This window comes from Oncorhynchus mykiss, chromosome 3 (assembly GCF_013265735.2).
Source record: "Oncorhynchus mykiss isolate Arlee chromosome 3, USDA_OmykA_1.1, whole genome shotgun sequence".
In the NCBI taxonomy this organism is placed as follows: Eukaryota; Metazoa; Chordata; class Actinopteri; order Salmoniformes; family Salmonidae; genus Oncorhynchus; species Oncorhynchus mykiss.
This window is the reverse complement of record NC_048567.1, coordinates 63,919,276-63,934,183: the sequence shown is the minus strand read 5'-3', so window position 1 is coordinate 63,934,183 and position 14,908 is coordinate 63,919,276. Positions and strand designations below refer to the sequence as shown.

The window sequence follows — 14,908 nt, the reverse complement described above, 5'->3', positions numbered from 1 at the left end:
ATTTTGTTATACCCGTGCATTCAGCCAATCAGTATTCAGGGCTCCAACCACCCAATTTATAATTTATAATATACCACAGATTTCAGCCAATTCGCATCCAGAACGCAAACTGCCCAGTTTAGAATTGTAAATCACCAATCAATAATCAATCATTTAATTTGTCCCCTCCCTGTAGCGTCGGACATGGCTTCAGACCAGGGTCAAGTGTTGGTGATCGTTACGGCAGCCGTGGGCGGCTTCACTCTCCTCATCATCCTCACCCTCTTCTTCCTCATCACCGGACGGTAAGATGAATATACACACACACACACACACACGCACACACCGATTTCCTGGGGACTTGGGAGATGTCCCAAGGGACTAATAGGTCATCAGACAACAGCCAGCACCACAGACAACAACCAGCACCACAGACAACAACCAGCACCACAAACAACAACCAGCACCACAGACAACAGCCAGCACCACAGACAACAACTAGCACCACAAACAACAGTCAGCACCACAGACAACAACCAGCACCACAAACAACAGACCACAGACAGGACTGAATAAGAATTCAGCACCATGGACAGCACTAAATGTGGACAGCTCCCTCTTTACTGAGAGACCTACATACAGTAATACAACTGTATTGGGCATTGCACACTGAAAAGTACAACAGTTATAAAAGTACTTAAAGAACAGTTAAAAGTAGGATGTTTCAGTGTGTGATGAAACCTTTGAGATGACCTTTCAATCTGTGTAGGTGTGAGCCTCTCTCTCTCTCTTTCTGTTCTATCTGTTCTGAAAAGCTTTCTAAGTATGTGGAGAGAACTGAGACACTGTGAACAGAGAAGTAGCTTCAAACAAGAACCAGTCAAAAGCAGAGCTGTGCATGTTCCTGTCCCTCTATCCTCATGCATACAGTGCCTTCGGAAAGTGTTCAGACTCCCTGACTTTTTCCACATTTTGTTACATTACAGCCTTATTCTCAAATTGATTCTTTTTTTAAAAATCTACACACAACACCCCATAATGACAAAGCGATAACAGTCTTTTAGACATGTTTGCACAAAAAAATACAAAACAGAAATACCTTATTTACATAAGTATTCAGACCCTTTGCTATGAGACTCGAAATTGAGCTCATGTGCATCCTGTTTCCATTGATCATCCTTGAGATGTTTCTCCAACTTGATTGGAGTCCACCTGTGGTGAATTCAATTGATTGGACATGATTTGGAAAGGCACACACCTGTCTATATAAGGTCCCACAGTTGACAGTGCATGTCAGAGCAAAAACCAAGCCATGAGGTCGAAGGAATTGTTTGTAGAGCTCTGAGCCAGAATTCTATTGAGGCACAGATCTGGGAAAGGGTAACAAACAAATTCTGCAGCATTGAAGCTCTGCCATCAAACTGAGCAATTAAGGGAGAAGGGCCTTGTTCAGGGAGGTGACCAAGAACCCGATGGTCACTCTGACAGAGCTCTAGAGTTCCTTGGAGATAGAAGAATCTTCCAGAAGTACAACCATCTTTGCAGCACTCCACCAACCAGGCCTTTATGGTAAAGTAGCCAGAAGGGAAGGCACATAACAGCCCTCTTGGAGTTTGCCAAAAGGCACCTGAAGACTCTCAGACCATGAGAAACAAGATTGTCTGGTCTGATGAACCAAGATTGAACACTTTGGCCTGAATGCCAAGCGTCACGTCTGGATGGAACCTGGCACCATCCCTATAGTTATGCATGGTGGTGGCAGCATCATGCTGTGGGGTGTTTTTCAGTGGCAGTGACTGGGAGACTAGTCAGGATTGAGACAAAGATGAATGGAGCAAAGTACAGAGAGATCCTTGTCTTGTCCTCATCTCAATACTTTGTTATATACCCTTTGTTGGCAATGACAGAGGTCAAACGTTTTTCACAAGGTTTTCACAAGGTTTTCACACACTGTTGCTGGTATTTTGGACCATTCCTCCATGCAGATCTCCTCTAGAGCAGTGATGTTTTTGGGCTGTTGCTGGGCAACACAGACTTTCAACTCCCTCCAAAGATTTTCTATGGGGTTGAGATCTGGAGACTGGCTAGGCCACTCCAGGACCTTGAAATGCTTCTTACGAAGCCACTCCTTCGTTGCCCGGGCGGTGTGTTTGGGATCATTGTCATGCTGAAAGACCCAGCCACGTTTCATCTTCAATGCCCTTGCTGATGGTTTTCACTCAAAATCTCACGATACATGGCCCCATTCATTATTTCCTTTACACGGATCAGTCGTCCTGGTCCCTTTGCAGAAAAACAGCCCCAAAGCATGATGTTTCCACCCCCATGCCTCATAGTAGGTATGGTGTTCTTTGGATGAAACTCTTTGTCCTCCAAACACGACGAGTTGAGTTTTTACCAAAAAGTTCTATTTTGGTTTCATCTGACCATATGACATTCTCCCAATCTTCTTCTGGATCATCCAAATGCTCTCTAGCAAACTTCAGACGGGCCTGGACATGTACTGGCTTAAGCAGGGGGACACGTCTGGCACTGCAGGATTTGAGTCCCTGGCGGCGTAGTGTGTTACTGATGGTAGGCTTTGTTACTTTGGTCCCAGCTCTCTGCAGGTCATTCACTAGGTCCCCCCGTGTGGTTCTGGGATTTTTTCTCACCATTCTTGTGATCATTTTGACCCCACGGGGTGCGATCTTGCGTGGAGCCCTAGATCGAGGGAGATTATCAGTGGTCTTGTATGTCTTCCATTTCCTAATAATTGCTCCCACAGTTGATTTCTTCAAACCAAGCTGCTTACCTATTGCAGATTCAGTCTTCCCAGCCTGGTGCAGGTCTACAATTTTGTTTCTGGTGTCCTTTGACAGCTCTTTGGTCTTGGCCATAGTGGAGTTTGGAGTGTGACTGTTTGAGGTTGTGGACAGGTGTCTTTTATACTGATAACAAGTTCAAACAGGTGCCATTAATACAGGTAACGAGTGGAGGACAGAGGAGCCTCTTATAGAAGAAGTTACAGGTTTGTGAGAGCCAGAAATCTTGCTTGTTTGTAGGTGACCAAATACTTATTTTCCACCATAATTTGCAAATAAATTAATAAAAAATCCTACAATGTGATTTTCTGGATTTTTTTACAGGCCTCTCTCATCTTTTTAAGTGGGAGAACTTGCACAATTGGTAGCTGACTAAATACTTTTTTTGCCCCACTGCATGTAATTGTGATATTTCAGTTGTTTTTTTTATAAATTAGCAAACATTTCTAAAAACCTGTTTTTGCTTTGTCATTTTGCGGTATTGTGTGTAGATTGGTGAAGGGGGAAATGATTGAATACATTTTTGCATAAGGCTGTAACCTAACAAAAATGTATTAAATCGTTTTTTTTTCCCCCTCATCAATTGAATGTGGTAAAAAGTTAAGGGGTCTGAATACTTTCCAAAGGCACTGTAGATCTGTGTATGTACATGTGACCATCCGGCCTGTGTAGGAGTGGGTTTATCTCTGTACTTTACAGCCTTCATACAGCCTACTCTAAACACACACTGCTGTTCTCCACTTCATCTTCAGGGTTATCTTTCAACATCTCAACCCGCTCTCCTTTCTCGCCTCTCTCTCGTCTTTTTCCTCTCATCCTCTTATCCCTCTCTCCTCCGCTCATCATCTCCAGCACCACCCCAACATCAACATATGTGAAAATGTCACGTTTGTTGGTTTTGTAGTGAAAAATACGGAGGAAGATAAGAGTTTCCAATGACATCATCGGTGTGCATCCTGTGATTTTAACCAATTATGAGTTGGCATAGGCTACTAACTGAGTTGATTATGATTTTTTACTACAAAACATTGGAACACGCCATTTTCACATACTCTATGTTGATGTGGTGCTGGAGAGGATAAATATGAAGTTTCACTTTCAGCATGTAGTAATGACTCAGTGGATATTAGGGGAGAGAGGATGTTGAATTACATTGACTTTTAGATTAAAGGCAGGATTTGATATCGAGAGGTGGGTAGGTGTGCTTGTGTGTTCCTGAATATCCTCGTAAAGCCTCAGAGCCGCAACACTATCCTTTACCCTGCTTTCTGAGGACACCTTTAAGAGCGGGCCTCTGTCTTTTTGTGTGTGTGTGTATTCAGCCTTTGTGTGTGTATTCAGCCTTTGTGTGTGTGTGTGTGTGTGTGTGTCTTTGTGTGTCTGTGTGTGCCTTCTTTTCAGCAGCAAGACATGAAAGCCAGTGAGTCAGTGATAGAGTGGTGCTGGACTGGTCTGATGAAGGACAGGATTGTAGCTTTAATCAACACACTGACCCCATCACTGGAGGGCTACTGGCATTACACAAATCCTCCTCTCCTGTTCACTCATCTTGTCTGTTTTCGTCCTACTCTGCTCCTCTTATATCTTCTCCTCCTCTTCTCCCTATAACCCTCTCCCTCTCTTCTGCTCCTCTATCTTTGTTGCTATCTCTTCTCTGTCAGTGTCCAGGCCTCAGACCTAACACAGCAGGATCCCAACCTGGCAACCCACTGATATCCAGCGCTCTGATAGCCTCTCTGATCTGGCTAACTGGAAACCACAGTCACTCACAAACACACACACACACACACACACACACACACACACACACACACACACACACACACACACACACACACACACACACACCAACATGCAGGCTTGTGCACTCCCACACTGACCCCTCCCCGCTCAGTAATGAGTGTGCTGATTGCTTTGGCCTCTGACTCATTCCAATCAGCGTCATTTAAACCTTCTTAATGTCAGACTCATGGACAATGGAGAACTTTCACTTTTCAACTTTAAAAAATTGGCTAACCAAGCCCCTGACCCTCTCCTCCCCTCTCCTCCTCTCTACTCCTCTCTCCTCCCCTCTACTCCCCTCTCTCCTCCTCCCCTTTCCTCCTCTCTCCTCCCCTCTCCTCCTCTCTCCTCCCCTCTCCTCTCCTCCTACCCTCTCCTCCTCTCTCCTCCTCTCTCCTCCCCTCTCCTCCTCTCTCCTCCTCTCCTCCTCTCTCCTCCCCTCTCCTCCTCTCTCTGCTCCTCATCCAGGTGAAATCTGTCAGTTCCTGTCTGTCACTCTGCCAACACCAGCTGACAAGCTGTCTCTCACTGATACCAGACACACACACACACACACACACACACACTCAAACACACCTCAGCCTCATTATTGTGTGTGTGTGTGTGTGTGTGTGTGTGTGTGTGTGTGTGTGTGTGTGTGTGTGTGTGTGTGTGTGTGTGTGTGTGTGTGTGTGTGTGTGTGTGTGTGTGTGTCTCTGTTTCTCTCCATGTATTTGTCTCGCTATCTGTTTATCTCTTCTCTTTTATGGAGCTCTCAGACTGGTGCCAGCACTGACTTCCTATTCTGTCTCTATCACTTTCTAGTTCTCCCCTACTCCACCTCTCCCAGTCGGCCGAGGGGCATGGTGGCCACAGCTACATCCTCTGTGTGTCTGTTAATAGTCACCTAATTATCTAATCACCACTATAGATAAACCTTACCTCTCTCTCCCTCCCTCCCCTTCTCTCTCTTTCTCTCTCTCTCCCTCTCTCCCTCTCCCTCCCCCTCTCCCCTCCCCTCTCTCTCTTTCTCTCTTCCCCTTCTCTATCTCTCTCTCTCTCTCCTCTAGATCTGTAGACAAGATGTTAATTACTTCCTGTTCCTCCAGCATGATAAAGCTAATGAAGTTGACTGGCTGGTGTGTGAACCTGTGATCTTCTCCACGCTGTGTGTGTGTGTGTTTGTCTTGTGTATGAGGAGAGGCTGTTTAAAAGAGAGTGGTGTTTGAGCTAAGAGGGGGCTATGAATAGCTCAGCCCATCTGGCAGAGTGTGAGTGTGTTAGGAGCGGTGATTAACCAATGCATACACACCCAAACACATTAAAACACACATGACTGTGCTGGCGAATCCAACGTTCAAATAAAAATGTGTTGATCAAAGTTTCTCTGGTGAAAAAATTGTCACACCACTCTACAAGCCATCCCTGGCAAACACACACAGATAAAAGACCAAGTTTGGTTTAGTTCATCTCTCTATGGACAAGGTGAACTCCTTCCGTTTTAGCATGTGGGTTTTCATAACCTTGTTCCTTGTAACAGAATGTGTCATTGTGTCTCCCAGGTGTCAGTGGTACATCAAATCCAAGATGAGCTCAGAGGAGAAGAGGAGGACCAACTATCAGAGTGGACATGGTAGGACTTCTCTTTCTGTGTCTGTTTCTTTTCTCCTTCTCTACTTGTCTTCTCTCCATCTCTCTCTTTCTGTCAAACACTCCGATTTCTAGTCACAAACTCACATCACTTCTCTAAATTGTATCAATTCGAGGTGTACAGACAAATTGAATATGATTATTTCAGCCTTCTGTGAGTTTGTGTGTTGAAAGATGAAGATAAACTGTGGCGAGACTTAAAGCTTAAAATAGATTTTCCACGCAAACACTTTACGTTATTGAGCTTCTCTGTCCATTTCATGCTAAAGAGAACTACCCCGGAGAGAAACGTTGTGTGGACGATTTGCATACAATCAATTCTAACCATGTCTGCCATTTCCAAGCCTCTATTCGTTTAGATGTGAATGTGGATGAAGTGTGTCCCTAACCCCTGGCCGTAGCAGGCTTTGAGAGATTGGTAACACCCCTCTCTCAGTTTTACACTACAGACAGAGAGCAAGAGGGAGGGAGAGGGAGGGAGGGATGTCAGAAGGAGTGATACATAGGCACCTTTAAACATATCCACAAAACAAAACGCTCTGAAACACCTCCACCTATCCCTCTCTCTCATTCTCTCTCTTTCTCTCTCTTTCTCTCTCTCTCCCTCCTCTCCTGCATACTTCTTTCCTCTTCAAAATCCATTTGAAGTCCTCTATGTGTCCTGCCTTTTGGCTGAATCTAGTTACAGCTCTTTCTCTCTCCACCTCTACTGTTTTATCCCTGTGATGAGAGGGGGGATAGAGAGGGAAAGGGTAAGAAGGGGTAAGGCGGGGTGATGCATGAAGAGAAAAGTGCAGATAGACAAAAAGGGAAATGACTCGGAAGGAGAAGGAGATAGAGAGGGGGAGGGTGAAAGGGATGAGGGGGGGGGGGGGGGGGGGGGGGGTTGAGGCCAGTGGTAGAGGAACAGACAGACAGCAGGATGAGCTCTGAGATTGAAAACACACCCAGGAGAGTCAGGCTGGCAGGGCCTCTTGCCTAGTGAGTATATCTGCCTCCTCTCTCTCTCCCTCTCTCTCTGTTAACAGCTTGCCTTGACTCCATACAGACTGTCTATGTGTCTCGGAGCTATCCTTGCCCTGCTCATCAGTGGAGGACAGAGGACACCTTCTCCTCTTCACTCTCCTCCTACTTCTCTCTTTTGTTCTCTTTCTCTCCAGTGATATATTGATGTATCTTTCCAACCTTCAGAGTTTAGTTTCGTCCAGAAGTGGCTGTTTTCGAGGTTGATTGTGTCTTCGGGTTACTGCTGGAGCTCTGTTTGGCATGACCATGGATTGTTCTGTTTGGAAAGAGAGGGAGACTGATATCTCACAGCTAGAGGTTAGCAAAGACAAGAAAGGCAGAAGGAGGCAGGTAGCAAAGTAACCAAAGTCAGAAACCAGTCTCTCTTCTCTTGACCTTTGTCCCTGGAATTCATTATCTTCTTCTCTTCTCCTCTTTTTGCTTCTCTTGTTTTGTCTGTCTTTTCTTGTCCTCTCTCAGCTCTCCCGTTCCCGGGAGTAAAGGCCTATGTAGATCCAGACACCTATGAGGATCCTACCCAGGCTGTCCATGAGTTTGCCAAAGAGATTGACCCGACCCGGATCCGTATAGAAAGAGTTATTGGAGCAGGTTGGCACACTATCCTCAATTATCAATTCAATTCAAAAGGCTTCATTGGCATGGAAAGAACAAGCAATGTATGGTAACAATATATATACAGTAGTGTTTATTCTCTACCATTACAGAAGCTTCTTTAGACAGTGTGCTCTATATATACCCTACTGGGTGTGAAAGGGTCTGGCATTTGGGTGTGATATTAACACAGTGTAATATGCCATATGAAGCAAATCTGTTTTCATTTTACAGAAAGGAAGTTAATCATATCTCTCCTATACAGTAGAAAGCTTATGCTCTCTCTCCCAGCACCTGATTTAAGTGTTATTTCTCTCTGCTCAGTATAACAATCTAAAAGCCTAACACACACACACACACCCTCACAGGGGGGAAATTAAAAGTGTTAGAGTTTTAGAGAACTGAGGAGAGACTATGAATAGATTGCAGGGTTGTTCTAGAGAGTTTAATCATTCAGAGAGTTAAATGTGTTGTGGAGTTGTCTCTGCACTGCAACAGTGCCCACCAGTGGTTTCATATTGTTACTGTGTGTGTGTGTGTGTGTGTGTGTGTGTGTGTGTGTGTGTGTGTGTGTGTGTGTGTGTGTGTGTGTGTGTGCTCTCGCGTTCCAGGTGAGTTCGGGGAGGTGTGTAGCGGTCGTCTGCGGATACCAGGGAAGAGGGAGATTGCCGTGGCGATAAAGACACTGAAGGGCGGCTACGTGGAGCGCCAGAGGCGGGACTTCCTCCGTGAGGCCAGCATCATGGGACAGTTTGACCACCCAAACATCATCAGGCTGGAGGGCGTGGTCACCAAAAGTAAGGAGGATCATGGGAATTGCATGGACAGATAGACAGATGGAAGTGTGTCTTTATGTGGGATAGCTGCCTCTGACACAGGGAGTGAGTCATTACAACCAGCCATTCCCCATGGCTGCATGTGGCTTTATATGCCACACACACTACAGCACAATGCGTAGCAGCCATTCCGCACTAGTCTACTGTTCTGTAGCGACTTCACACACTCTGTCACTTTCTCCATCGTTTTCTCCCTACTATATCTCTGTCTTTACTCTCAGACACTCTTCTCTCCCTTTTTCTCTCTTTTTCTCCCTCTGTCTCTCTCCATCTGTTGTTTTCTCCTCAACCTCTTCAGAGACTCATTAAAAGAGAGAGGTATCAGGGTGTGACTGTATCTTACCTGAACACAAACACCAGATAAAGCTCCACACTCATCACCACTTGACACGTTCATTCTTTTCTATGGATGGGCTTCTGTAGAGAAAGAGAGAGAGAAGAGAGAGAGGTGTTTACGTAGAGAAGGCAGCAGGCCTGGTCCACACTGATTCATAGCTACTGACCTGATAGAGAGAGAAGTATAATTTGGTCAGCACCATGGACAGACAGCCCCTGAACTCTGCAAGCCTGCTGCTCCATTCACCACTTCTTCTCTCTCTCTGCCTTGCCGTCTCCCCCACAGAGCTCCATTCAGGTCCTGGCTGGCTAACTGAGTCACCAGAGTCAAATAGCAGGCCAGGGATATCAGCGCCAAGGTTATTTCACTTCACTGAAATGGCTATTTGTTAACTGAAACTAAGTCCTCCAGAAAGTGTGATGCAATTGAAATAGCACATTTGACAGGAAACTGAGTAACCATGACAATGAGGCCTAGTTCTAATTCAACCGTGGCGGGGTTTCGCTTTTTAACCTGCCATTCCGTTTCTTTTCTCATCTCAGATTTGATATTCCGATATTACAGCCTCACAGCGGGCCTGTCGTTACTGCCAGTCTGTTGGGCCAATTACCCAGATTAACCGGATACTGGAAGGAATAAACAGAATGTCTCTTTAGCGTGTCTAAACGAGCGATTGGCAGAACCAGTCAGCTGTCTGTGTGGATCAGGGGCTGTGAAATGTCTGATGAGTTTGAACAGTGGGGTTTCCTATAGTGTTCACTCTCATTCATTACCATGGAGCCATGACACTCACTCTGTGTCCTTGATGGGCTACACACAAATCAATGGGCTCTGAAAAGCGTTGTTTTATTATAAATGTGTAGTTTTATGGATTTGGCCGTATGATTTCTAATGGAATACATCTGTCTGCTGTCTTTAATCCATTATTAAACTATATTAAATTGCCCATAGCTCTCTTTCTCTCTCTCTCTCTCAACAGTGTTGTGTGTAATCCTGTAATTAGTGCAGTCTGCAGCACACTCACCCACTGGGGGACCACAGAGAGGAGATGGGTGAACCCATGGGAGGCAGGGGGAGACCTCTGTCTTCAACCCCTGTTCTACTTCTCTCTTATGTCCTTACTCCTCAAGCCCAGCTCCCCCTCTCTCTCTCTCTGCCCTTACCTTCTATTCCATTGACCTCCCGCCTGTCTCCCTCTCCTCCCCTCCGGTGTGACTAAAGAGTGATAACAGTGGCCAGTAATTAGATCAGGCTGTTAATCAAACAGGATGTTAATTAATCCAGTGGTGGATTACTGTCCACTCTCCCCAGGCCTATAGACCCTCACAGTGAACCAGCATGCTAAGGCTAATCTCTCCCCAGGCCCATAGACTCTGACCAGGAACAGCATGCTAATGCTAAAGGGAAATGCTAATCTCACCCCAGGCCCATAGACTCTGACCGGGAACAGCATGCTAATACCAAAGGCTAACGCTAATCTCTCCCCAGGCCCATAGACTCTGACCGGGAACAGCATGCTAATGCTAAAGGCTAACGCTAATCTCTCCCCAGGCCCATAGACTCTGACTGTGAAACACCGTGCCAATGCAAATGGGGCCAGCAGGTAGCCTAGAGGCTAGAGAGAGTACCAACCCTTGCATTTAAACCCCAATCTGCTCCAATGGTGCTGTACCATGGATTACTTCCTCTCAACGTTTGAGTGGTTGTGGGGGTTGGGACAAATTTCCATATAACACAAAAATTTAGAATAAAGTATCTATTCTATCCTGTGGTTAATCTCTTATTAACCACTGTATGGAGTCCTTCAGCAAACAGGGTTAATGAAACACAGGGAAACTCTTCCTTACACTCTTCTAAAAAATATTGACACAATGGTGATCTACCCAGTATGCAGAAGATAACTTCTGCTTGGGATTATAGTAGTATTACTGTAGAGCAAGGTTCTCCAACTCCAGTCCTGGAGACCTACTGGGTGTGCAGGCTTGTTAGCCATATCTCTTACATATTCTAGCAAACATGTCCACATTGGCATGATGTGTCCCCAATGGGGGCAAAAATATTGGCCCCACTTAGGCTTTTTTGCCTTTGCTCTTCGGCTCCACATTGGTCCCCAAGGTATTGGCCCAGTGCGGGCAGCCCATATCTGGTGAGGGCAGCCCATATCTGGTGAGGGCAGCCCTCACTTTGCCTGAAATAAGCCCATCTTTTCCCAACAAACATGCCCACATTGTCACGATGTGGGCCTAATGCTGATAAAAATATTGGATCTATGTAGGTAGGCTGCCCACATTGGACCAATGAACCTTTGCTCATCAGCTTTACATTGGCCCCAAAGCAGGTGGCCCGTCTCTCACCTGAGACAAGCCCACCCTGTTGGTTTGCCATCCAGGTATGTCATTTCAGAAAAACAATTGTTATTTTTATTTCACCTTTATTTAACCAGGTAGGCTAGTTGAGAACAAGTTCTCATTTGCAACTGCGACCTGGCCAAGATAAAGCATAGCAGTGTGAACAGACAACACAGAGTTACACATGGAGTAAACAATTAACAAGTCAATAACACAGTAGAAAAAAAGAGAGTCTATATACATTGTGTGCAAAAGGCATGAGGAGGTAGGCGAATAATTACAATTCTGGAGTGATAAATGATCAGATGGTCATGTGCAGGTAGAGATATTGGTGTGCAAAAGAGCAGAAAAGTAAATAAATATAAACAGTATGGGGATGAGGTAGGTAAAATTGGGTGGGCTATTTACCGATAGACTATGTACAGCTGCAGCGATCGGTTAGCTGCTCAAATAGCAGATGTTTGAAATTGGTGAGGGAGATAAAAGTCTCCAACTTCAGCGATTTTTGCAATTCGTTCCAGTCACAGGCAGCAGAGAACTGGAACGAAAAAGAATAAAGTTGTTACAGATTTTGTCATTGGCAGTGAACAATATCATTCATTTGTTGATGTCACACAATGGAACACTTAAACTGGAACGACACTCTCAGTAACGATTTCACCAAAATACCTTGTGAACTTCGAACTGTAAGGTTCTATCTGAAAAAATATGATTACGAGATAATTGGCTTTAAAGTTCCGAGCCCTCATTGTTTTGAATGGTGTCAGCAATTTTTATCATGAATTATTTTTTAACTTAACAACATGAATTGGGGTATTAGCAAGCCATGCCCCCACATACGCTAATGAGTCATCGCCTCTACATTATGAAGTAGCTGGGCTTGGTGTGGGCCTGTGTTGAACTGGTGTGGGCTAGCCTGTGTTGAACTGGTGTGGGCTAGCCTGTGTTGGACTGGTGTGGGCTAGCCTGTGTTGAACTGGTGTGGGCTAGCCTGTGTTGGGCTGGTGTGGGCTAGCCTGTGTTGGGCTGGTGTGGGCTAGCCTGTGTTGGACTGGTGTGGGCTAGCCTGTGTTAGACTGGTGTGGGCTAGCCTGTGTTGAACTGGTGTGGGCTAGCCTGTGTTGGACTGGTGTGGGCTAGCCTGTGTTGAACTGGTGTGGGCTAGCCTGTGTTGGGCTGGTGTGGGCTAGCCTGTGTTGGGCTGGTGTGGGCTAGCCTGTGTTGGGCTGGTGTGTGCTAGCCTGTGTTGGGCTGATGTGGACTAGCCTGTTTTGGGCTGGTGTGGGCTAGTCCGTGTTGGGCTGGTGTGGGCTTGATGTGGGCTAGTCCGTGCCCACCGAACACCCAGATGGGGCCAATGGAGTCATGTTTTCTGGGATCTGACTGACCTGGTGGTGCTGTGTGCTGTGATTTCAGGCAGACCTGTGATGATTGTGGTGGAGTACATGGAGAATGGATCTCTGGACTCTTTCCTGAGGGTGAGAAGCGAAGAACAATTGTTTTCTTTCTTTTTCTTTATTGTTTATTGATTTTCAATTATAAACAAACAAATAGACATCACAAATGAAAAGCTCTCTCTCTTGTATCCCTCTCTTTATTAGACGCATGATGGCCAATTTACAGTGATCCAGTTGGTGGGCATGCTGCGTGGCATTGCGTCGGGCATGAAGTACCTGTCTGACATGGGCTACGTCCACAGAGACCTGGCCGCCCGCAACATTCTGGTCAACAGCAACCTGGTGTGTAAGGTGTCTGACTTCGGCCTGTCCAGAGTCCTGGAGGACGACCCCGAGGCTGCTTACACCACCACGGTAACTATGATCTCTAACCCCTGACCTCTAACTCCTAACCCTTGATCTCTAACCCCTACACAAACACAAACAAGAGAAACACAAGTCATATGTTGCTACTTTTATTTATTTCCCTGCAAAACCTCCATAAATCCTCTGTTGTTCTTCTTGTCCTCTTTCTGGAGTGTATAGGCTGTATGCTTCAAAGAAAACACTTACACAGTGTTTCAGTGGAAAGTTAAAGCGCTTCTCTGACTGCCTGGCCTCCTGGTGACCTCTATTCTCTGGGTTACAGAGTCATGCTGAGGGGAAGTGGTGCTTTCTGGGGTCTGGAAAAGAGAGAGGGGAGAGAAAGAGGGAGAGAACAGAATAGGACATGTTGCTTTTGGGGGCATTCACGGGTCTGTAAACCATTTTCCACTCGGAAGGACTTTGGTTTGGTAGGGCTAGGGGGCAGGGGGTTGGGTTACAGCCAGAATACATGCTAAGGATTTGTGCCGACTGGTGATTTTACTCTGCCCTCATTTTAAGAGAGGGGGGGGGGGGGGGGGGGGGGAGAAAGAGAGGGAAAGGGAGAGAGAAGGAGTAAAAGGGAGAGAGGAGGGAGGTTAGTTCTGCTGTTAAAGCACCTCAGAGCTTTTACTTGTACCTTGACACAAAGTCTCAAACTGTGAAAATGTGTGTGTACATCTTAAGAGACTTCAGAAAAGTGCAATCACACTGTGAGACTGTAGCATATGGTCTATAAATTGCACATATTTCCTCAAGCATGTATTGTTACAAAGCAGATGGAACCTGTGTGTGTGTGTGTGTGTGTGTGTGTGTGTGTGTGTGTGTGTGTGTGTGTGTGTGTGTGTGTGTGTGTGTGTGCGTGCGTGCGTGTGTGTGAGAACAGGGAGGTAAGATCCCTATCAGGTGGACAGCTCCAGAGGCCATCTCCTACAGGAAGTTCTCATCAGCCAGCGATGCCTGGAGCTACGGAATCGTCATGTGGGAAGTGATGTCATACGGGGAGCGGCCTTACTGGGAGATGTCCAATCAGGACGTGAGTTTTGAATGAGGTCTTCACTATAGAGAGCAATAGTAATGGCGTCTTTTTGTAGACACTAACTCCACCATGGTTCTTTTTCCTAAGCCTATGGGGAAATTCATGGGTTTTTTTGTAGGGTTTTTGAATAAATGACGCAAATTACGTCTGTGGCAAACATAGGCTTAGGAAATCTTATAGGTGTTGTTGTATGCTGTGATCTTCATCAGCTTTTGTGAATTGTGAAGAATTACTTAAAGGCTTCATAATTCAGAAAGTTTATGTTAACTGGCTGATATTATCTCATGGAACATAACATATAAGATCTCCAAAGCCAATGTTAACCTCAGACCTTATTTTCTGTGTTCATCCCAAAACCACACTCTTTTCCTATTCATTTCCCCCATAGGAATAGCCGAACGAGCCAAAGGTAACTAATTTGCGTGTTTTAGGACTACAAGCTGGCGAGTTCTATGGCGTTAACCTGGGAGTCTTAATGGGGATTGTGAAAGTCCTTTCTTATGAATCTCCATACTGTATGAGTTGAGTTTGAGTTGAGTTCATTTGATTTGTTACAGCGACAGTGCACATTAGTCAACGTTACAGTAAAAGGGACTGTTTTAGCCAGCCGGCTAATTTTCTACCACAGTCCCTGGGCAGGTTATTAAAAACAATTTCAATGCAAGCAACACGTAGCATGCAAACAGAGAAACATAGAACAAGCAACACGTAGCATGCAGACAGAGAAACATAGAACAA

At 45.6% G+C, this 14,908-nt stretch overlaps 1 protein-coding gene across 1 annotated transcript in view; it reads left to right on the top strand.

Annotated features, from left to right (window-relative positions):
* LOC110520380 (ephrin type-A receptor 6) overlaps positions 1-14,908 on the top strand; it is a 262,278-nt gene that overhangs the window by 240,093 nt on the left and 7,277 nt on the right. The window contains exons 9-15 of the mRNA XM_036974914.1: positions 176-284; positions 6,107-6,177; positions 7,680-7,808; positions 8,423-8,608; positions 12,749-12,810; positions 12,934-13,143; positions 14,018-14,167. Coding sequence (XP_036830809.1) covers positions 176-284; positions 6,107-6,177; positions 7,680-7,808; positions 8,423-8,608; positions 12,749-12,810; positions 12,934-13,143; positions 14,018-14,167 — 917 coding nt within the window. The remainder of the gene's footprint in view (positions 1-175; positions 285-6,106; positions 6,178-7,679; positions 7,809-8,422; positions 8,609-12,748; positions 12,811-12,933; positions 13,144-14,017; positions 14,168-14,908) is intronic.